We start from the raw sequence: 24,495 nt of genomic DNA on the forward strand, positions 1-24,495 counted from the left end.
AAAAAAAAAAAAAGTAAAAAAAAAGGAGTATCATTGCAAGATCCACGTACAGCAAAGCCAAACCCAAGGATCTGGAGCTTTCAGCATTTCTGTAGCTTTGCCAGCTGCCTGACTACTCAGCATGTGTCAAAGCCCAGCACACACAGGGCTGTCCCCAGTGAAAGTACCAAGGGTGTGTTCAGCTCTGCCCAACAGTGAGATTCACTACCATGAAAAGTCACCACCGAATCCACAAAATCAGAGATACCTGTGAAACCTCTTGTTAATGAATTCACTCACAAGAGGAGAGTTTTAACATCATCTGCTTCAAGAGAGTTTCTATTAGCATGGATCCATCCTCTTGACTTTTTCTTAATCTTTACAATCATGAAAGAAAAATAGAATTGTGTAGTAATGCTGTGGTGGTAGCTGCATTTAATGATCTTATGGAACAATGCAACATACTGATTTCTTAAATACATTATTTTGTCTATAACAAAACTGATAAACCGCTCAGAATGGATTGCACATGGAGTCAGGGCTGTGAATACACATGACATAGGATTTTTAATAATATATTACCAGTTGTTTGAAAAATATTGGTCATTTTAGTTATGTGGAAAATTATTTACGAAGTCTCAAAATTTCACAATCAATCAATCAATCAATCAATCCACAAAAGTCAACCCTAAACACCTCCTTGATTAGAAGTTGGTAACATGCTTTTCAGGGTGGCAACTCTGTACCTGTTTTTGCAGCACTAACCCCAGGTCAGTTTAGCTTTAGGTGCAATGAGCAGAGCCAGTGTTGTTTATTAATTCTTAATCTATTACAAACTTGTACCTATCAACAGAGCAAGAGACCAATGCAATATTCACAGCATCTCCTCCAAACGCCTCTGCGGACAAAATATGTTTTTTCATACATTTCTGCCATATTCACTCACACCATAACTTAATGCCACAACAAAAACCTTTGAGGATGGAAAGAAACTACAGTGGGAAGAAATGAGGAACCTGTTGCCATTAAAATGCAGAAATTAGTGAGAGTTTAATTAACCAAAGGTTTTGGCTTATATTCCATCTCCTGCTATGTTGCATTGCAACACTTTCCCATTACCCACAGAAAAAAAATTCCACTGCATTTGCATGTGTAGGTTTGCAGAGAACAGAACCACAAAAAACAAAGCAGAAGCCTGAACAGGCACCAGAAATATGTTGACTAAGAAGTCCAGACACTACTGAGCCAAGCAGACTTGAAAGCAGTTACAAAAATATGCATCTGACACTTTTTTAATAAAAAAAACGCCAAGATTACTTTATTTTCTCTTTTGGAAATAGAAATCCCTGAAATTAGGCATATTTTGTCATTTATCTGTATATTTAAAATCTCTTGGTGATGCAAGTATAATTATCTTTATTGAAAAATACAATTTGCCATTTTTACCACTAGTAACAAGGAATCAGTTCTTGCCTTTACTGAATTATTTTTAACTGTTAATTAACATTATGGGTTTAGGCCACCCATTAAGAAATTTGGCTTAAGAACTTTGTCTGCAGAATTCTGGACTGTAGCCAAATACTTCTAGTACAGAATTATCTTCTGAAGATGCATCACTCGTAGGTTTATACAGCAGTACTTACTTATACATTTACATTCTTTGGTAATAGCAACGTTGGTTTCAAAGCCAACTAATAAAGTAAAATATTAATGGAGATACATCCTAAGCAAACTACACCCTGGACTCAACTCCAGTATTCTCCTCCAGATAACTAAAATGTCAGTAAGTTTATTATCTAACCCTGCCTTCATTACACTCTCCTGATGTTCTGGCATTCAAAATGAAAGTTCTCAGTCAGAGGAGTACAGCAATCTACCGACCCAATCATGCGGGCGTCTGCTTATGATCCCAGTAAAAATTACTATTTTAATGACAGATTTTATTGAAATAAAGTGCTAATATTCATGCCAAACTTTGAAAGATACTCTTGACCCAGTGCAAGCCTAACCTGAACAAATGTTGTGCATGTGAATTTTGTCTGAAACAAAGAAATAGCTGTTGAGAGCAAACCCATTCACCGTGAAAGCAAATATAAAACACCCATTTCCACTGAATCAGGCATCCATGAACACCAGAGTTTATCCTTAACCCTTGCAGGCATTAGCAAGTGTTGCATTTAAACTAAAAGGTCTGAGTATTTGGACACAAGACTGTGTCAAGAAATTGGGGAAGAAGCTCCAACCCAGCTTTTTAATGCTCTACAACCAGGTCAGCCCTGCCTCCAGCTGAAGGCAAATCCTCAGTATTTACAACCAGGCAGGGAAAGGAAGTTGCATTTGCAGCCAAAGTCCAGAAAGGAACTGGCACATTCACAGATGTGAGGAACAGAGGAGAAAAAAAAGAAGCAGATGAATGAAGGCAATGAATCCAGGGGGCTGGAAGTGGCTGAGGGAATGAAGGTGGAGGCAGAAATCAGATTCCTGGAGCAAACAGTTAAACCCCTTGACAATAATTCAGGATGATGCAATGGGCACCACACAGATCTCAAAATGCTGTGGTATGACTTCTGTTATTCACATTTTGGACTTCTAAAGGTCTTTCTGCCATTACGGCCCATCAACTTTGTATCTTCCTTATTGGAGCACCTAATTCATAACATTCAAGCAACCTGCTCCAGGATACCTTTTGGTTTATCTTGCTTCATACTGGGATGCGATTTATTTTGAAGACAGAGGAGTTTATCTAGGGTTAAGTGTAGCTTGAAATAATGAATTTATGATCAGCTGTGACAAGAGCGGGAACATGTGCTGGATTCATAATCCATTTATTGGCTAAATTTAGGTAATCTGGTTTTAAGAGCACTTGTCAGCAGGCACATCCCTGCTATTGACAGTCAGCAAGAGAGGGCACACACGTGGAGGAGTTGGGTATAATTCAGCTGTTATGGGTTTGGACTCGTGTTATTGATGGGGATTTCACTGAAGTCGTACAAAGGTAGGAGTTACTGTGCTCCCCACCATACACCTAATACCCCACTGGACTACAGAAAATGTACAGCCTGGGCTGTATTTCTTGAATTTAAATTTAACGTTGTTTAAAACATGATCTTCTATTCTCTCAAGCTGAAGATGAGCATGGAAAAGACTCTAATTCACTTATCTCTAAGCACTCTGGAAGAGAGTAACGTGGATTTTGTAATCAAGACCAAAAATTAGGAGTTAGATGATCTGTGTCTACTCTTTGGCTTGCCAAGGAATTTACACAGCAGTAGGCAAGCTCATCAGTTTTATTCCAGTGAAAGGGGACATGAATATTATTCTTCCTCATGGGAATATTTAACAATATAATTGTCACTGTCCGTAAGAAGCTCATGGATGCCAGGAATACGGGCCAGGGAAATTCCTGGCCTTTTGAATGTGAGCACTCAGAGGAGCTGGAGACAAGAGAAACCACTCTGCCAAAATCACATCAAATGGAAAGAAAGTAAAAGGAAAAAAAATGTAATAAATAATATGGATAAGAAACTAGACTAACAGTAGTAGCCCTGATAAATCAGGCACTGTTTAAAAAGGTGAGACTTTGAGCAAACACACTTTACTACATGTTCCATGAAAGGAACTTTGTCATGAAGAGAAATCAACATGGAAGAAAATCATTAAGTGCACAGATTGGGGCTCTTAACTGCTCTCTGCAAGTCTGCAAATCCAGAAATAAAACACACCATAAATCTTAATAAAAATATAAAGAACTCACAACATCAGAAATTAAAAAGCCTGTGTGTCCACATGTGCTGATCCTTCAGCAGCCCTGCACAGCAGTCGGCTAATAGCTACACTCCCTGCCTTTCTTTGATAAGTATTTTAAAAACAAACATCTTAAAAAATACTCCTCATAAAACCCTTCTGGAGGAGCCTGGCAGAGTTTCAAGGTATCAGAGAGGCTCTGTTGGTGCTGGAGTTCCAGAAACGTGACTCTGCACCTCCAGAGCCTCCTCCCTGCGCCTTCTTCCCCGAAATGGCAGCGCAGGAGAGGAGCAGGAGGCAGGAAATAGCGTGAGAATGGCTCCTCGTGCTGCTTCCAGCCCTTCCTGACATGGCAGGGTGTGAAATGGGCTGCAAACACTGTCTCTCACATTATTTCCTTTTCCACCACAGCCAAAACCAGGAAGCACCAGCAAGGAGATTCGCAGGGAAAGCACAGCGTAAAATGAAGCACAAAATCAAATCAGTGGCCAAGGCTAACTAAAGGAAAAATTCAGGGATCTGTGGGCACAGCCTAATATTAGCAACTCTAGGAAAAGCACTAGAAGGCTCATGTAGTACCCAGGCTTTGCTCTTAATTTGCTGAATAGTTAACCCAAAGGCACCTGACATCAGTGCAGGTTTCTTCAGGCCATGCACTGGCTTTGTCCTGGCACGTCTTGCCCAATGTGGACACCCTTCACATCCCCATGCCACAAACAGCACATTCCTGGGGGACAGATCCTGCTCATTCTGACTGCTCTGCAGGTATTCATGAGGCTTTAAACCCAGAACTGCTCAAATGAAACCTGAGGTAAAAGTATTGGCAACAACAATGCTTCAAAGATATTTTTTTTTGTGCTTGTATTTGACAAGGTGGATTTGACAAATAGGCTTTGGCACATCGCAGTGGAAATGGCTCCTGTATTTTTAATAATAAGTAATATATTCGAAATAAAATGAGACCCTGTGCCTTCAGGAAAAGCATATGAAGGATGGTAAATAATTTAACACCGTTTGGGATTTTCTGTATTCTAGACATTTCTGTGTTTTTCTCTTTATTATTAGCCAAGAGCAGGACCCCACGGCAGCTTCAGACAAACACTCTGTATATCCCTGCAAGATGCAAGAATAATAAAATTTGGTCTCCTCACAGATGAAGCTCCCTCCTCTCTGCTGAAACATAAACTGGTGACAACGTCACAGACCATGTTGTTCTAAATACAGAACTGAAACTGATTTCTTAGTAAGGCCAGTCAAGAAAAGGGAAACAAGCCTTCTTTCCTTTCTCTAGCCCCTCAAGACTGTAAAATATGCCTGGGCAGGAAGTACAGTAAAGCTCATGACGGGCAGAGGCAGCTACTCTTACAAAATGAACAGGGCTCCTCCGAAGTGACAATTTCATTTAGCCAGTGAGCTTGAGGATACAGGGCAGGATACCAGAAGGGCTCTCCAGCAGATGAGGTTGCTGGCCAGGCCCCCCAGCTTCACACCTCCAAACATCACAACTGCAGGGAAATGGGAAGCCAGGATGGTACCTGTGGCTTTTGGTAAAGTCATCTTTTCTCAGCCAAGACAACCAGAGACTTGGTGAGCAAGAGTAAGAGTGTGCAATAATGTCACTTCTTATAGGGAGACACTGAAAGTTGTAGAGATGCAGAAGGAAGCAATGTACATTTAAAGTTACTTCTCCAGAACAGGTGAAAAATATCATTTTTGGACTCTAAGCACCTACACTGGAATTAGGGAGATAAAACACTGAGAATCACATTTGTTCCCACTTTCTTGGGAATGGACATGAAGCAAAAAGTGGCTTTTCCCTCACGCTCTGTCCATTCAGGAGAGCTCCTGACCCATCAGCAAATCCCTGTCTTTCCTCAGCACAAACTATGCAGAAGTTTAAGCTGCCATCTCTCCAGCATCTTTCTTTTCCAGATTCTCCATCTCTGAATCCTGGAAAGCCCTTCCTTCTCCTAGACTACAGCTAAGCTGTCTACATGTAGAACCAGCTTTTATCCATGGAAAGCAGAACTGCCAAAAGACAGGCAAAACTGACTTGCCAATGTTTGGCAGATCCTCCTCACAAAGCTTCCTATATAAAACTGTGTCACAACACTGACAAAACCTCCTTTCTAAAAAATTCAGAATGTTAAGTAAGCCCATACCGAGATGAACTTTACACTAAGTGATTCAGCCTTCAAAAAATGACAGTTGAAAAGAATTAATTTTTTTTATAAACAGCTCTAAAAAATTAATTTCTGTGAACAAGAAACATTGTGTAAAATTTCAAGGCAAATCACTGAACAAAGAATCTATTAATATTTACAATTTTATTCGACTTTCAAGAGCAAGAAAGGATTTTTGGAAGCCAGACTGATCATGAAAGAGAAAAGCTGCTTTTCCATCTCCTATTTCCAGTGTAACTTCCTTGTTTTAAATAGGGACTTCATAAGGGGAAAAGTGTTCAGAACCCAAAACTCCCCTCTGAAAGAATGGACAACCCCAATAGAGTTTGCTCAATATTCTCCTTTAACTTCTATTAGCACTAACAACAGTAACTTGCATTTCTTATTAAAACAGCCTTCCTCTAATAAATCTCAGATACATTTTGAATTTTGCCTTTGCCACATTTTTGTTAGCATGTGCTCACCAGGTTAATTTAAAGGTTTCAATCAAGTCAGATTTTACAGGAAACAATTTTTGTTAGGTCCCTTGAAAATTAAATGTGATAAAAACAAGTTCAGCATTTCAAAGTGACATTACCCTCCAAGACAACATTTTGCCATTAAAAAGCTCCTACTATGCATATTCTTTTATTAAAAACAACATCACTGCATGGTAAAAAAATGCCAGAAAGGACAAGAACTATCAAAATTAACAATTAGAAAGCTCCTTCCACAAGACTATAGTGTCATATATGTTACTATTATATTGAATAAATATTAGAATTATTAATTATTTTTAGAAGGAGACAGCATTTTATTTTCTTTAGGGAAAAAAATCTCATTTGTCAGCAATGTTCAAGGTTTATTTTTAGCTCAACAGCCCATGATGTAGAATTAAGTGTTCCACTAGATGGAGCAGGATGGTAAAGCCATCGTCAGGGCCACCTCCCCTGCTGATCCATGGAAAAATCAATGTCCAGGGATGATAAGAATTTCAGCTTTCTTCTGTGCATTCAGGGCAGAAAAAGGGCAACACAGAACCCTCTTAGTGCTCAACAATTTCCTTCTTCCCAGCACAGAAGCTATTAACAAACACTAACCAGAAACAAACCCAGCTTTTCCTCACTTCTATCAACTTCACACTAAACACAAAATATATGTTGTCTGAAAATGAAAATCTTTGTACTTTTTTATTATGTAGCAACTGAACTTGCAAAAAGCTCCATGCCAAATGATCAAACATTAGTCACCTAATGCAAAAGACATCGTTACACATCAAACAAATTCACTCTGGAAACAATGGCAAAACTTCAAAGAGGCTGCTAGAGATCTGGAGCTGTGCAAAGCATAGTAAAATTATCTCTCTTGTCTCTTTTCAAACAGAGCTAATTGTTGATTTACCTTTAAGTCTTCCTAAACAAACAAACAAAAGAAGAACCTTACAGATTTTATTTCATCAGATGTTCTTTAAGAGATGCAGCATTAGACAAACTGCAGTTGCCATCACTGTGTGAAGCGAGAAACCTTCATTTTCTTGACCCATTAAACCTTATTTCAGCTTCTCCAAAAGAAGCAGAGAGAATATAAACTAACAAAACAGTTTTAACCAATAATATTTCAAATTTACATCCTGCAATTCATGAGTATGCACAATAAAAGTACCAGAAACTGCCACAATTAACTCGAGCACCTTGCCATAAAAAATCCTGAGCCACAATATATTGCTGAACGTGATAAATAACTGCAAACATGTAGCAGACTCTCAAGACAATACTAATTATCCCAGCAGTATAAATACCAGAAGAGAATGACTCTGTCTCAGATATGTGCATGAAGGCACACAGGCAGAACTCTGGTGACTGGTCACAGTCTGCTTCCCAAGATTGTAACTCCCATCTCTTAAATAAACTGCATTAGAAACCAAAGTGACAAACAGGTTTATTTCCCACCAACATTCTCTCCAACTTACTGCAACTTGTGCAGCACCTGAAGCTGACATCTGGAAAGGATGGGCCAAGTGAAGAGGCAGGAAATTTGCCCTTGGAGACAATAAAACTGTCCCCTCATTAAGGGGCCCCATTAAAGCCTTTTGAAAGCACCTGTGAAGTTTTTAATGTAGGTACTAATTAAACACCAGTTTGTCCACCTCTCTGAATAGCTGATGACCAAGAATTCATTATGCACCACACATTCCTTTTCCAAGGGCAAGGGAAAGCATCAGGACACCAAGCACTGTGATTCCCCAGTCACAAAGAGGAGTGGAGCAATACTCACTACTGTGCACAGTCAATCAGCTGGTACTCGTTGGATCTCTCATAGCAGGCTTTCACACCTTCATCCTGCCAAAGTGTTTTTGTGTGTTCATAGAACTCCTGAAATGGGAAAACAGCATTGTGAAAACAGGTTAGAGATGAAGAGAATCAGCAAATAGTAATGCATCGTTTCGTTTTGCAATGAGCAACAAATGGAGCAGATTTAACAAAAACCTTTAACCATGCTTTAGAATCTCATTACAAGTTCAGTTGGATTTCTATGCTTGAATTCAACAGTCTGTAACAGTTATCTGCTTCCCAGCCACTGACTGAATCCAACCATCTACTGTAAGAAGGGTTAATGTCTCATTAACGACAATTTTGTTGGCAAATTTAATAATCAATGCTATTTGGTAACATTTGCTCTTGAACCCATGGTGTCAGTGTATTTTACATTTCTGTGGCTGTCATAATTTTTTTTTTCAATGAAACACTACTTCTCTATAATTCCAACACGAATGATAACGATAATTAAGTTTTACATGACTTTGCAAGATAGTGAGGATTTCAGGGACTATACAGACATCTGTATCTTACTTAACTCTGTACCACTTCGGTAAATATATTCTTTTACAGTGTAAAAAGACATTGAACTCCAGAAGAAAGACAGTGACACAAGGCTAGATCATGTTTTGTCTCAGACTTAAAAACTGCAAGCCAAGATATGAAAGCAGACAGCCAAAAATGCAGCGCTTCAGTTTTGCTGAACCCGTAACACAAGCTAACAGCACAACCAAAAGCCCTTTCATTCTGCATATGAAAGATGCACTTTGGCTCCAGCAGTGCATGTGCAACACAGAACTGAACTCCTGGCCATCAGGCTAAGAACTCTGAGTAGACTGAGAAAGAGCAGCAGAGCCTGGTGACTAAAATACACTCAGACACCACTGTGGGCATTCCTCTTATCAACAGCCATGGGTGTTCCTTGGCTATCTCTCAGAGCTTTGAAGTGTTTTGGGTAAAATACTTTCACTCTGATTTTAAGTGGCAAATAATTTATTTTTTTTAATTAGACCAGAACAAGACCTTTAAAATAGTTGTTGCATAAATTCTGTGTCTACCCACCCTTTTTCTTTACAGTAGAATTACTTTAAAGAATAAAAATGTGTTATTTTTTGCTGCTTCAATGTTCCTTCGTCTCTTGGGATATCAGTCTCTCACATTCCTTCACTATCAATGTAGTACAAATAAAGGGGACGCATTCCAAAGTTTCACTTTGAAAAAGAGTTTAAAACAAAAAAAATTCACATTCCTACCAGAATCTTAACTAACACCTGAACTGTAGCAGAACAGTAACTCCTTTAAATTGCATCTTGAAGCTGCATAAAGGCATCTTACAGTAAATTTAGTGATGCTGATTTTCAGAGCACCCTCTTCTTGGCAGGTATAAGATGCACATGTGCTTGTGTGATCACACAATTATGAATACCAATGATGGAAGCAGTGCAGCAGATGCAAACTTGATTGTCCTTTTATTGCTATTAAGTATTCCCAAGCTGCACATAGAAAAAATCAGAGTAAACACAAAATACGCACCTAAATTTTGTTCTGATTTCCTTTAAAGAGATTATGATATTTATATATGGTATTAGATGTCAGTTTGTTCCCTGTTATTATGAACTGTTCATGAACAAAAAGACCAGGGAAATTTCTTTCAGATATAGGTAAGATTTCACTTGATTTTTAGTATTCGCAGATTGCATGACCATTTGCTTTTGCTATTAAAGGAAATAGAAGAGGAATCAAAATCTTAATTCCAGTACTCAGTTTTCTGTCTCCCAGTCCTGAAATTATACTCATTGGATACTTTAATTTTGAAGATTTCCTATTTCTTGGCAGTTGGGGGACTGTCAGTCACCTTCAACTGTATCAGAGCACAGTGAGGAAAATATCTTTCTAAAGCAAAAGGGAGAAGGAAGAGAAAGTCAAGAAGAAAGGGGGAATTATCTGCAATCTCACTGTATCTGAATCAAACACATTTTGGGGAATGTTTCTGTATTTGCTTTTAAAAAGTAACAGCTGTTCAATACCGAACATCATATGGCATTCTTCATCACCAAAAAACACATATAAAGTGAAAAAAAAAGTCATTACTTTAATAAGAAAAGTCACAGCACAGTAAAATTCTGCCACAAAAGTTCTTCCTCATTACTGTTTCTCACTACAACTGTGACACTTGGGTAAAAAGCTGATATAAAGCAATTATTCCAAAGATCTTTTAAACACCATAATGCCTTACATTTGGAGTAATTTCTGCAATCAGATCTTAAAATGGGATGAAAAATAAAACCAGTTCTTGGCCCCAGCATAAACACATTGATAATAGAAAGCCCAGGGTTTAGTTTACCAGAATAGTTACATATTGTTTAGAAGAGTCCTGCCAGTGTTCTAATGAATTACAATAATGGGATAAAGATCATGTTTGTGCCTTGTTAGGCCAAATTAGCAATAAAATATTTAAAACTGCCTTTATGCCTGTCCTGCTAATCTGAACTATAACCAGCAATACTTGAGCAATCTTCTCAGTATGGTTATTAATTGTCCATGTGGGATGGAAAAAGAATTTAATTCCACATTCTTTGAACTTCTTATCAGGGTTTCAAAATCAGGGTCTACAACAAGTAAAGAACAATAGATCATTATACTAAAACACAGGGAGGTTTCTTTGGGATGAGGTTTTGCTGTTACATTTGGTCTCTTTTTCATGTTTGTTTGTATTCATCGTGTTTTAAAAAGTGAACTGCTTGATCTGAGATGGTCAAATAAGAAGGCCTTTCATTAATACACTACCTTTTGTCTTTAGGCCACGTCAAATACATTTTCACACATGGTGGGACTGATGCTGAGCCACCTCTCACAGCTGTGAGCCAGGAAGGTGTTCACCCAAGCAAAGGCAGAACCAAGCCTTGCAGAGCTCATCTCCTGCTTTATGAGAAGCCTCCTTACTGTAGTGACTGATTTTGGAATTAAGACATAGTAGCTGGCTGCAAAAACTCCAGATTCTCCCTCCTCCCCACTACACCTACACTAACCACAGCTCTGAAATAATATTTAAGAAAAAGAATAACACAAGAAATCCTCAGCATCCCATTAGAGTCATGGAATGTAGCCTGGGGCTACTCTCAGGGAAGACAAGTAAAACCACAAGATTTGTTATGTATTTAGGTAAAACAGGGGCTTCAGAGGCCACTAGAAAAATCAAACTAGCAAAAGGGTTGCTTTTTTTCTGGTTTTTTTTTCTTTTTTTTTTTTAGTTAAATAGGTATAATTTGTATGAGAGCTCTAAAAATAATGAGTTAGGAAACAAATTAATCAAAAGTAGCAGGAAAATTTCCTGAAAAGAAATAGCCAGAAAACTAGTCTTTACATGTCTGGTTCTTGTTTCCACAACACTGATTCATTTGCTGGCACACTCTAATATAACAGATTCTATAGCAGCATCAACACAGGTTTTTCTTGCACTAGAAAATGGAATTCCTAACAAAACAGCTAAATAAACAAATAATACTAAATAACAATTTGGGTTGAGATGACATTCCACAACAAATAGGATTTGAATGTTAGGTTCCAAATGATTCATAGTATTTGCAGTGTATGATCATATTATCCATTCTTGCCCCATGCATACTTAAAACTGGGAAAAAAAATCAAATTATGTAATTTTCCATTTAAAAAATAAAATGCTGCAGTGTCACAATACACACCCAAGATCCTGTTTAAAGTACAGCTGAAGCTGCGTAAAGCAACAAAAGTCAACAGAAGTGGTGACAGGATGGCATCACCTCCCTCATGGAAGGTGAGGAGTGAATTCCTCCTGAGCTTTATGTCAGGACTGGAGCATTTATTCACCACCAGACCAGACTTTACACGTCCCAAAATGTCCACATCCCCCTAAAGAGGGAGAAACCCTTGAGGAGAGCACTCAAGGAAAGGAATGTCAATGTAACACAGATCTGAAGAGAACAAACAGGGCCTGACTGAATCTGCTCAGGCTGGGCTGGGGCATAGTTTGAATTCCGGGCACAATCCCCAAGAACAGACTCCACTTCTGGGAAACCATAAAAAGCCCTGAGAAAATCCTCTGTCTGGGTAAACCTTCTCTGGTCTTGCTTAAACGACTGAAGGATCAAGGACTAGGACTTGCTGCTGATGAGGAAACCTCATGTCTCATGATACTGTAACACCACAATGGTTAAAAAGCTGCATTTATGTGAAATATATTTCATTACTAATGTTTTATTTATGAGGTGACAGTTTCCCCACCTGCTGAAAGCTTCCCAATACAATGAGTCAATAGGCAACATTTGTAAATCACTTGTATTCATTTACAGGAATCTCTGCAGACCTCTAGAGAAAAGAAACCCATCAATGGAAATGTGGAAGGGATGCTTGGAAAACAGTTCTTTGTTCCAGAAAGATCTTGCTGACACAATTCTGGATTAGAAAAGGGGCAATGCAGAGTCTAATCAAGTTTAAAACCTACTTATATAGGAAAATTTCAGCAAGCTAAAGAAATGGCAGTAGGTAAACAGTGGTTTTGCTCAAAGTTAAACTACAGAAAGTGTTAAAGAACTTGGGGGTTGAGCACTTTGATTGTTAAAAAAAATAATCCTCAAGAGACAAACTCCAGGCCTGGGAAAAAATAAAGGAACTAAGATCTGCTTTTGAGAAGCATTCTAAAAGGATAAAATACTAAGAGAAAATGGAAGAATGTAACTGGACATACTGTCTACAAGGCTTTGTTCCCTCCAGATATATAAATACTCAAGAGACTTTAAAAAAAATGTTAATGAAGCAATGTTTTATAGGCATTAGGATGTTGGCAGGGAAAAACATTGGCACAGTCCATGCCACTGTGACACCAGATTCACAGGAAACTTAGCATGGACACGCAACATTACCTTTTCTTTGTAAAATATAATATAGGGTGGATCCTTCAACAGAACAGTTTATTTACTAATTCCAGCAAAAGTCAATGCCATTGGGAAAAAACCTTACCTCCTAAAAGGTGTGTACAACCATTACACAATGTTGTGGTTAAAACTGGGATTCAATTCCTGGGCAAAGTTCACTGTCCCATGGAGCTGCACATTTCATAATAAGAGTTTTAAATAGGTCACCGACTTACAAATCTAATGATTAAGGGTCAAACCAAAGCAGCTTCTAACTGTAAAACTGTCTCCTGGAGGACTTTTCTTCCCAACGTGTTCAGCTTTTAAAAGCAGCACTGACCATTGGTTTCAAACCTTTACAGAGCTACTCTGCACAGCTCTCCCTTCCTGGGAGCCAGGCAGTTCTGCTGCATTCCACAAGAGAGGCACTGCAACAAGGCAAGGTCATGGGATGGCAGGGCAGCAAAGAGCATTCCAAGACAAACTGCACCAGCAGTTTCTCCTTCCAGGATAGGTGAGTACCCACCAAATGGATTTATTTCTCATTGCTCGTGTGTGAAATCAAGCCATCACTACTGACTGTACTGCCACTCAGAGATGGGAACTCGTGGCATCATTCTCCCCAAGCTGGGGCAGGGACAACAGAATGTGTTAAATCTGTCAAATCAGACAGTTTAATAAGCCACTTACTCGAATAGGGAAACATCTGCATTCCTAGTGGTGTGAACAAGTGTTAATTATTGCTTGCTATTTTAGGGCAAATACGCTGATGATATCACAAAGGAAACGAATACCTACAAATAGTTGAAGATATTCTCCAGTTTCTGGCATGTGTCCAGAGTTGAATACAAAACTCTTTGGGAGAGGCCCAGTGCACTCAGCACTTCCCATAACTGAGTCAGAAATATTTTCAGCAAGGATTTAGTCTCATTATCAATAGTTTTTCATGCTTGGAAAAGTATGATGCTGAAATATTCTGTGTTTCTGCTTGGTAACTTCTAGTAGTACAAATTAAACTGGATGGGGCTGCAAGGACTGGCCAATGGGAGACTTCTGTCAAGACTGAACTCACATTATTCCCCTTTGTTGAGAGTTTCAAAACACCACAGCATTTGAGAAATGTGCCAACACACAAATCCATACCCATAAGCTACAATGTGCCTTTGGTTAGAAGTCCTCATTAACATAATATCAAATAATTTTTCTTTTATTTCTACTTTCACAAGAAGTTTAATCACCACAGAAACTTTCTCTCTTGGTACCAGAACACAGCTCCTCATGATAATTAGAGAGAAAAACTCACTTTGGGTGAGAGCAGCAAGCCTGCTCCCTATATTGTCAAGATTCCTCTGCAATTTAAACCAAATAATCAGTGTTCCTCTGCTACTTCAAAGTGTATCATACATAGAAAGAGGCAATTCATTAATGGATCAAATTCCTGATAGCATAAAAAGGACAAAGAAGTTTTCTACCCCATCCCAGCTCTCTCAGGGTAGTTTAGACTGGTGACAGAAGTAGTTCAACCATCAGCTATTTTTGGAGACTTCAGTCTAAGAAAGAAGGTTTAATAAAACTCTGAGTAAACAAAAAGCCTCTTTTTGCCAGAAACTTCCACCAACAGAAAGGGGTGTAAGATAAAACAGTTCTCCTCATTTTAAATTCACACAAATCCCAAGGACAGCTCACTAACCCTCTTCCAATCTTTCTGAAGGAGCAGCATCTGTACTCATAGAAGTGTTCACAGGCTCACAACGAAGTCTACACGATAAAATGAAGCTCAAATATACTTAAAATAAATTAATTGAAAGTTCTGCTTAATTGCTGACATTTCTTTTTAAGAGTAAAAAGATACCCTGTTTCCCGGGAGCTTAAAAAAAAAAAAATCTTAAATTTCACTGGAACACTGAAGAAATGTCATGTATTCTCCAAAGACCAGCTGGAAACCCTGACCAGTTCAGCTGAGCACAACAGGGCTGTGGCTACATCCACTGTAATACCAGGGAGGCTCACAGGTATAATTTTATTTCATCTATGCATACACCAATATTTTGTGATAGTCTCTTACTGTGATTAAAACCAGAAAATGCTTAAGAATTTCCATATTAAATTATGCCTATTTCCTGTTTAATTCAACTGACAGCTCCTCTATTTCAACATAAATTGAATTAATCTGTCCTTGTTCTTTAAGACTGCTCTGAGGAAAACAAAGAAGATGTATCAAGAGAAATAAAGTCACGTGAACTTCTGAATCTGTAAATATGGTCTGGTATGGTGGGAATTTACTGGATAAAAATACAAGTTCAGAACAAAGCATTAGCATTTACTTCAAATACTAATCAAATAAATTAGTAATAAAGTAAAATATAGGGTAAGGGTTTTTTGTACTACAAAAGCAACTGGACTATAGAAAAGACATCTATATAATGCCCATTGTCTCAAGTCCTGGGCTGCAGATTCTCCAATTCAAAGAAATTCTTTGTGAGATTTCAACAGAACTATGTGAACACCTCAGTGAAAGCACTGCAGAATTCAAAGGGCCAAAATTTTTAAAAACCCACTTCCAATAAATAGATTAGCACTAACAAAATTAGCTAGATATTGCTAGTTACACATAAAACATTCCTATCAGGCATTTATCCATGTAGACAAAAAAAAAAAATCAGATTTCAGGAGATTCATTTGCAAATCATCAATAGTTATACACATTTCAATTATTAGAAACAGAAATGAAATCAAGTGGCTGCCTGTCTCACAGACCCTATACTAAAGGAAGGCTTCAAAAGAACTGTTTAATTAATCTGTATTCAAGAATTTATTCTGTGATTAAAGGCTAGGAAAACCAACTTTACATAAGTCCTTGATAAACTCTGATCAGGTAAACTCAATTGGATTATCTGGAAGCCCATTTAGAGGGAGCTGCTCTGTGTAGATCAGATAATAGAGATTTTAAAAAGAGTAAGTAAGGATTATTTCAGAGGATCTAGCACATCACTGATACTGTCTGTAAAAATTCTCACTCCTTTCTCTGAACATTAACATTCTTGAGGCAAAAATACTTTACATATCCACATTTTCTACTAGTTTTGTACCTCAAGATGCATCTCAAAGATATGTATTTATCACTCTTTTACACATAATAAGGTAGAGGATACTAAAAACAGGCAAATAGGGCATTGAGGTGTCTTGCTCAAAATCATAAAAAATCTGGACAAGAAAAAGCTGGAGCCCGTAATTTTCTCTCTGTGGTAAGTATCCCAACTGCACACAGTATTGTGCAGACACCCAAGAAACCAGGCTCTGTCTCCCACCTTTCCCAGCTTCCCACAAGCATCCTCACCAAAGAAAATGTTTTACCTACTTTCACACCCCAAAATCAGTGACATTCCCCATGGGAAATGTCTCCCACTGCAGTGAGTATGTTTGTCATTACTTTATAAAGCTAGTGATGCTGTCAAATCAGAACAGCTCTCTTCTTCTCCCATGATGTATATAGACAGGAATAATAATATATCTAATATTATGCCCATCAGGGTGGTTATCTACAGGGAGAGATAATTTTCCTCTGTTGCCTACATAATTAAGGAACACTTCTGGCAGCAGAGAGATCCTAGCTCACATCTTTTCTTACTGAGACTCTATCATCTCGTTACCTTCCTGAAGATTTTGGTGTCAAACAAAATCCATGTTAAGGACTCCAAAGTCCTGTTCTGACCCTGCTGCAGGTTAAAGGATCACACTGAGCACCACCTCCTTTGTACCACACTGCTCACAGGGCAGGTTGTAAATCAGACCTCAAAACTGATCCCTGTTAAAAATAATCTCCCCAAAATAGAAGAGAGAAGGAGTAAGGGTTACCAGGGTTATTTTTAACCTGGTTGGTTCAATGGTCTGATTTACACTGGGGACCCAGAGGAGGTTTTTTTGGCCCAGTGAGGGTGGCACATCCCGGTGTGGAGCGGAGGGAAGGGCTGGCTGTGGGCACAGGGGATGCTGAGCTGCCTTTGAGGCTGAAGCCAGAGTGTGGGAAAGCTCAAGGACACCACTCAGAAACCATACTAAAACCATTCAGCAGCAGTGGTAGTGGGAGATTCAAAATAACTACAATGGAGCAGTGTAATAAAACTCAAACTGAAATCAAGAGACCTGCAGACAACATCAGCATCTCTTCTAAGCATCCACAATCTAGAAGGCCATAGGCTGCAGTCATTTCTCTGATATTTTGCCTTTCAATAGCTAATACTCTGATTCTACTACTTTCTGAATGCCATTTTTCTGCATTTGGTATGGTATTTTCAAGACACATCTTCCTCAGCTGAGTCCAGATCAATTAAAAATAGGCAGCTGTAAATCCTGCTCAGCTATTTTGAATATTTCATTAAAACCAGGCAACTATAAATGGACTGTGACCCTAAGTAAATAGGTTTTATTTGGTAGCTTGGTTCAATTTGGTTGATCATAGAATGTGAAATGTTGATAAAATGGGAACATTTCCTTCCCTCTTCTAAAAGTAAGAGCATAAAGAAAAGGATGAGAAGGTGGCCACTGTTACTGGGGATGGAGAAAATATCCTAACCACTGTCTGGTATGCAGAACAGGAATAAAAATATCACTTTTATAACCCAGCTAACCCAACATCACTTGACATTTGAGACAGATATACGACTAGTTTGAATTACTGAAACTACTTATGACACTTTTTTGACACTGAAAACACATATATACAGTTGTGTAAAGCTAAATGCACCGAAGGACAATAATGATGAAAATACCATTTGGAAGCTTCAACTATAGATCTGATCTACCAGAAATTGCAATATATATTTTAAAACACCAGCATGATTATGTGGACAGAATTCCTTTCAGTCAGTACTATGTTTTGCCTTTCTCCATATGCTACTACTTGTATTCAAAAATTTAATTTCTTAATACCAACTGTGCTGAATTAATAATCTCCAACACAGTAAATTTTCAGCTTTAAAGGGGATGTTTAACCTAGCATTACACTGTACCAACATTATTTTTAACTCAAGCTGTTGTTTTTTAGGTTTTTTTAAATTCAAAACAATATGGTCTACACAAATGACACACATTTCCTGTAAGTTAAAAACTGCAAAGCAAACAGATGGAGACCCAGACTAAGAAAAGAATTAGAATATCAGAATACAAAAGCTGCTCTCTGAATCCTAATTTACATGTAGAGTCAGATCCCAGTATTTGCATCACACTGTAAAGCTCCTACATTCTTCCTGATTTTCTTCTGCCTTTCACATGACACTGAACCTTGCTGTTAGGAGACCTGCATTCTAGCTCCACCTGTTCCACAGGGAACTATAAACACAGATTTTGGCCTCTACTTTAAAATTCATTCCAACTGCTCCTTCATAAAGATGATGATCCTATATAGCTGGAGAAGAAATCCCACAATCCTTGTGCTGACCTCTATGTCAGTGCATTCTCTTCAGCGGAGCTATCTAAATTAATGTTTAGGAAAAGAAGAATGGACCTTTAAAGGGAAGCAGAACAGCTCTGTATTTAAGAGTATAGTCCTAAGTACTTGCAGCCCTCAAAGAATATCCCCTTGGGACATGAGTGCTCGTCCTCCCTACCCTCATGTTATTCCTAGGGCAGAGAAGAGCATCAAATACTACACTTAGAAAAGTATGTCCTCAAGACAGCTGAAATGCCATTTCCCATGAAGAAAATGCAAGAGGCAGAAATCAAGTTCTGCAGCTCAAACCAGACAGCATTACAGAGGGGTGACATTGCTAAAAATTCCCTTCCCTCCTTCCCAATCAATACTCTACACAGGAAAAGTTTAGCTGCCAGTTTATGAAATTCTTCCCCCAGTGTACTGAAGGAGGAAGCAGATGATCAAGATTTCCTTAGATTTAAAGCACAGCAGGCATAAAGCTGTCCTTTCTGCTTCCATAAAATTATTTTTTTCCTTCAAAGTACTTTTAATTAATCTGTAACAAATCCAAAATTATTTTTACAGTGGTACTCAAGGATTGTGATTTCTGTCACTATTCACTGAGAGCTGGCATCTAGGGACACTCTAGATCTTAATTTGATTTAAACCATGCAATTAAAACACAGCTTCAGTTTTCCAGGTACCAAAGACTACAACCTACATTCTGACAAGTTCAGAAATCATATTAACTTATATAATCACTGAGGGCAGAGAGAGCCAACAATAGTCCTCCACCACCTGTGGCTAATGAATATCCAGTTAAAACCTCAACCCTACAAACATTTACATATGAAATAGTTAATCATGCCAATGAAGTAAGCCACTAGTCAAAGTTATGCACACGCCTAAACCTCTGTAGACTCAGGGCTTAAAAATTTAAGACAGTACCTTTGCTCAGAGAAGAAAAACTAGTTTTATTACAGCACTCTTATTCCTGAAGTTGAGTGTCATTTAACACCTCAAAGACTCTTCACTGAACCTGGAATTGTTTACAGATATATATCTAATTATTGATATTGTAAGTCACAGAATTACACCTTGCTTTCAGTGAAAAACAAAAAAAAAGGGAAAAAATGAAAAGAAATCACGGCACTCCAACTGAATGGAAGAAAAAAAAAAACTACCTCTGAAATAGAATTCTGATACAAGGAAAATCCAGTATTTCAGTACGAGGTAGGTCACAGGAACTTGTTGCAGCATTGTTACAGATCACAACCTGAAGCAGCACAAACAATGGCAGTGGGAGAACTGTGGGCACAAAGCCAGTGCAGAAGCACAGAGGGTGGAGCAAGGAACCACTCACTGTCTTCTCTTTTAAACATTCTCCTGAAACTATCTTCAAAGCATGAATTTTTCTGTGCCCCCAGCAGGAGAAATCATCCATTAAGGAATTCAGTATTCCTGTGAGTAACACTGACAAATGTCTAAATTAAAGAGGTGCGAAGTTAAAAACCTCAAAATATCCAATTTAAGATGCTTTAAGACAAAATTACAATGACTACATTTTATGTGCTAGAATCATACATCCCCCCTCCACCAACCTCTCTGTGCTTGTTCAACATTAAAAATTATTTGAAGATTCCAGTGCAGTATTTCCAATTAACTGCTAATGTCACCAGACTTCTTCCTTGTACACAAAGCATATGGGTTTGTTTGGTTGACTATTTTTATTTTGATAAGGACTGACCAAAGCAGAGAACTTCCTAGAAGCAGCAACATTTGGAGAAGGTAACTGTTGTTGGTCTCACAGACAACCTTGTTCAATAATATTTACATATCAATAATTACAAACTGAATTAAGAATGGCTGTGGTGCAAACTATCCCACATCTTATTACTATTTGCACTTGCACCTTAATTTCAAGCATTTGGGACTGCTGGACACAGAATTCTGGTGTAAATGGATTATGATTTTTGATATATCATTACAATTCCTCCCCTCAGCCCCCTGAACCAGTGCAGAGAGAGAGAAATACAAGTTTTAAGCCACTCCTGCATTACAGCAAGTAAAAGTTACTTCATGGCAATTAACAAAAACATCTTCCCAGTGTTTAAGCGTTCAGTGTTTGCAAACTGCATTTTATGGGCTTCTGGTACAAGTCTGCTTGAGATACAAGAGAAATTAATCACCGTGAGTGGGCACAAAGTTGTATCATCAACTAAATAATTATCCTTTATACATTTACTCTGGCACCTCCAATGATTAACCAGGAATGGGGCAAGGATGTGTGCGTGGAGCCTCTGCAGAGAGCCTGGCTGACACAGTCTGAATCAGCAAGAAAACTCCACTGTTCTTCCAGAAGAGAGAAATCATTAAACACCAGCTAATCATCAAGAGAATGCTATATGTTATCTCCACAGCTTCTGGCCAGGGTAATGCCCAACAATAATCCAAATTTTACACCCAGCACTGTCCATCTTGACTCTGTGGCTAATTATTTCCCCAGAGCACAAAAAGCAGATGAGGGTCTCCATGTTCCTGAAGGATCAGCTGGAATATTCTGGCTGTGTTGCTGTAAATTCGATTAGCACTCACCAAAGGCACCTACTGCAGTAATGCCCAGAGAGCAGCTCACTGTTCTGGGGAAATATTTACTACAGGGCACTGAAATATAATCATTTGCAAAAAGGCATGGCTGCAGCCACTGTGAATTACTCACCGGAGGGAAATCGAAGTCTATCTGGTTTGCTAAATTTAAGATGTAGTCGATTCGAAACTGGTTCTCTGGATTGGCTAGTTCCACTGGAGGTGCCAAATTGCCCATTGCTGTCACTATTGTCTGCAAAGAAACACATGTAAAATATTGCAGAGAGTGTCTAAATAGCCACCTGGAATAGTTAAAAAACAATAGCTCGTAAGTTTACCTCTATAGCTTCTTTAATATTGTTTTTAATATCCTGAATTTTCATTTTCTTCTCCCTGTAATAAAAAAGATACGTCATTAAATTTATAAGCCAGAAATGCAGAATATCTTTTTCAAACAGAACATGAACTTGAAAAATGTTCTATCAAAGCTGTATTGGTAGATAGACTCATTTAAATATCTTTAAACTTTTCTACTTAAGCAGTAACATCTATTTGCATCTATTTTAAGCAGTAACATCTATTTGTATCCAAAAATCAGTGTCTAATTATGCTTTAATAAAAACTTACTACAGCCTTATACTGGGACTAAGACATTGTGCAGAATCAAGCAGATTTTGATTCATTTGAATGCAAAATACTAGACATACGTGAAAGTTCTTTAGGAAAGTATACACTGGAAACAAACAGAAAGGAAAAAAGGGTTAGTTACTAAAAGTAGAAACAAATGAAAGGAGACCAAAGAACCTCAAAGGACAAAAAAATTAAAGCACAAAAATGATGCCTTAGCAGAACAAGCCAGAGCAGAGAACTCAGCCTGATACAAGACATTCAAACAGTCTGGATGTGAAATGAACAGTAAAGGGTTAATCCAAGTATATAAAATTTCCTCTTGACTACAGGCAGAGGAGTAGGGTGGAAAACCACTCAGAATGAGCACTATCATTTGGGATTGACTGCAGTCACATTCACAAGCCCAACAGGCTGGAGCAGGACAGTGCAAACCCTTGCCTCTGGCTCCTTAGTACTGAATTTTGTGTCAAATCTGACAACAGTTAATTTCAATGCTAAATAGTGCAATCAAATGAAATGCATGATCAAACATTTGGTACAACCAGGAATTAGCACCCTAAAAGTACTACTAGCATTGGGCCTGTAAACTGTATCTTAATTGCAAAGCACTATGATAAAATTTTTCACATTATTGATTTCTTGCTGTACACAGCATAAAATCACTACTTTGAGGTAAACCAAGTTAGCCATGCAATTAGTAAAAAAAAGCCAGCTAAACAGTCTAAGTGACCTTTTAATCATCAGTCAACTGCTTTTGCAGGACTCTTTGATTATGGAATATTTTTTTCATTTTGAAAACTAACATTTTCCAGCACAGCATCCCAGAGACTATGAAGTACCAACAGCATTTCCTTTTTTTACTCTTTCAAAGATAGCAACTAACACTTTCAGCTTACCACCCCAGCTTGAAAACCTCATTCTATGGAGTTAATTTAATAAGCACATTGCAAATGCTTTTTATCACTTTTTCCTTTCTATAATTACTCACAGTCAAAAACCAAAGCGAAACTGAAAGCACAGTCACCCATCAAGAATGCAGAACAGCAGGGAAAAAAAATACTACTTCAATAACAAGGCTGACATCCAGGAGTGGTGGGAATTTCGGCTATCAAATGAAAAATTAATGAAACTTTCGTAAAAGCCAGGGTCAAGGAAAACACCAGCCCCACGTTATTCTGCCTGTTAGCCAGAGGTGTGGAGGATCTGCTTGGACATGCAAGGGCTGCTCTTCCAGAGGGGAAGCAAGCAGCAGCACCAAATCATGGTGCTCAGGATGACTTTGCTGTGTAGGGAACCGGTCTGAATCTGCAGCACAACAACAAACACAAATGTGATTATCCCCAAACATCAGCTCCTCACTGACCACGTGTCCTCAGAAGTCTGGGGCAGGGACAGGAAGGTCAGTGAAGCTTGATGCAGAGAGAGAACTGAATGATCAATAATCAGATGAAAATTCTGTGTTTTCCTAGACTTCTTTACCTACCTACAGACCACCTCACTCCTGAAGATTACCAGTATTTTGCTTCTGAGATTTGGCACTGCTGATGAGAACAAGGCAGTGAGCCAAGAAAGACCAAAAGCACCAAATTAAGGAAAATAAATTAGACAGGATAAGAAAGAAAAAACTGAGGGCTTTTAACGCTCTTCCTTCTTAACTGCAATGCTTTCTATTGCCCCAGGTCTTGACAAACTCCATTCCATAACCAAGACTAAGGGTGCACAAATATTCTGCTTTTCAGCAGTGCACATATGGTTGCAAAAACACCATCCACTTCCAGTTTTAAAAAATCATGTTTAATTATTAAAATATGTAAATAATGGTATGAAAGCAGGAAGTGTTTATCAATGACAGTGTAAGCAATTTGTCTGGCTTTTATTCTGCCTCCAAATTTCAGCCGGATCTTGAACTTTATGAACATGTATCCAGATTCTGCCCTGTTTAGATCAAAAGGGCAACTGATATGCTGAAAGCCAAGCAAGGTACCAGTATTTTTAAGGAATTAGCAGACATTTTGCTTTGGTTTAGAATATCACTAGAAAAAGAGATGTTTATGCAGTTTGAATTGTTTATAAGCAAACTCTATTCTCTTTTCCCTGGAACACTTGCAATTAATTGTCTCAAAGCATCAATGAGGCGCACATTGACCTGACTCTTCCATGCCATACAATAAACCTCATTATTTTAATTAAAAATTTCAGTCAAACTTCCACATTTACACCTCTTGGCTGATCCCCTCACTACTAAGTGCTAATGAATATGGAGAAACGCTAACCTGCAGCAATTAACAAAGTGCTTGATAACCATCATCATCTTTACAACAAGGATACTCATAGTTCCTATTTCTGGTGTTGTTGCCATGGCCCTATAGCCTGCCCAGTAAACAAGGAATCCTATTACACAGCAGTGAATGTATCACAGCATTCTGTGTTTTGTAATGTTTACGAGACATAAACTTTCCATGACAATGAGACACTTTATTCTTCTGAACCTCAGCACGTTCATCAATCATCCATCCAACAGCAGTGTACAAACAACTCTAACTTCTCACAAAAAAAACCCAAAAAGCCCAAAAAATCCCAAAAAGGTGACATTCACTTTACTCAGGGACTAATGAGGTGAAGCACACAAAAGCAACATCCCATTGCTCTGCCAAATTGTCCTTTTTTTTAGAAACCCAGTCAGGTTGGACCTCCAGAAATACTCAAACTTTTATTTTCCACAGCCACAAAGACTGAATATTCAACTTAGATTCTTTCCTTTTTTATTTCTTATACCCAGG

At 38.3% G+C, this 24,495-nt stretch overlaps 1 protein-coding gene across 5 annotated transcripts in view; it reads right to left on the reverse strand.

The window, feature by feature from the left end:
* GNAS (GNAS complex locus) overlaps positions 1-24,495 on the reverse strand; it is a 134,168-nt gene that overhangs the window by 29,194 nt on the left and 80,479 nt on the right. For 4 of the 5 annotated variants that reach the window (XM_062504777.1, XM_062504778.1, XM_062504781.1 and 1 more), the window contains exons 3-5: positions 21,424-21,478; positions 21,219-21,338; positions 8,160-8,257 (exon numbers count right to left, since the gene is read on the reverse strand). In XM_062504777.1, the coding sequence (XP_062360761.1) occupies positions 8,160-8,257; positions 21,219-21,338; positions 21,424-21,478 (273 nt within the window). The remainder of the gene's footprint in view (positions 1-8,159; positions 8,258-21,218; positions 21,339-21,423; positions 21,479-24,495) is intronic. The other variant, XM_062504779.1, reaches the window with a different exon arrangement.

Source organism: Cinclus cinclus, chromosome 18 (assembly GCF_963662255.1).
Source record: "Cinclus cinclus chromosome 18, bCinCin1.1, whole genome shotgun sequence".
Taxonomy (NCBI): Eukaryota; Metazoa; Chordata; class Aves; order Passeriformes; family Cinclidae; genus Cinclus; species Cinclus cinclus.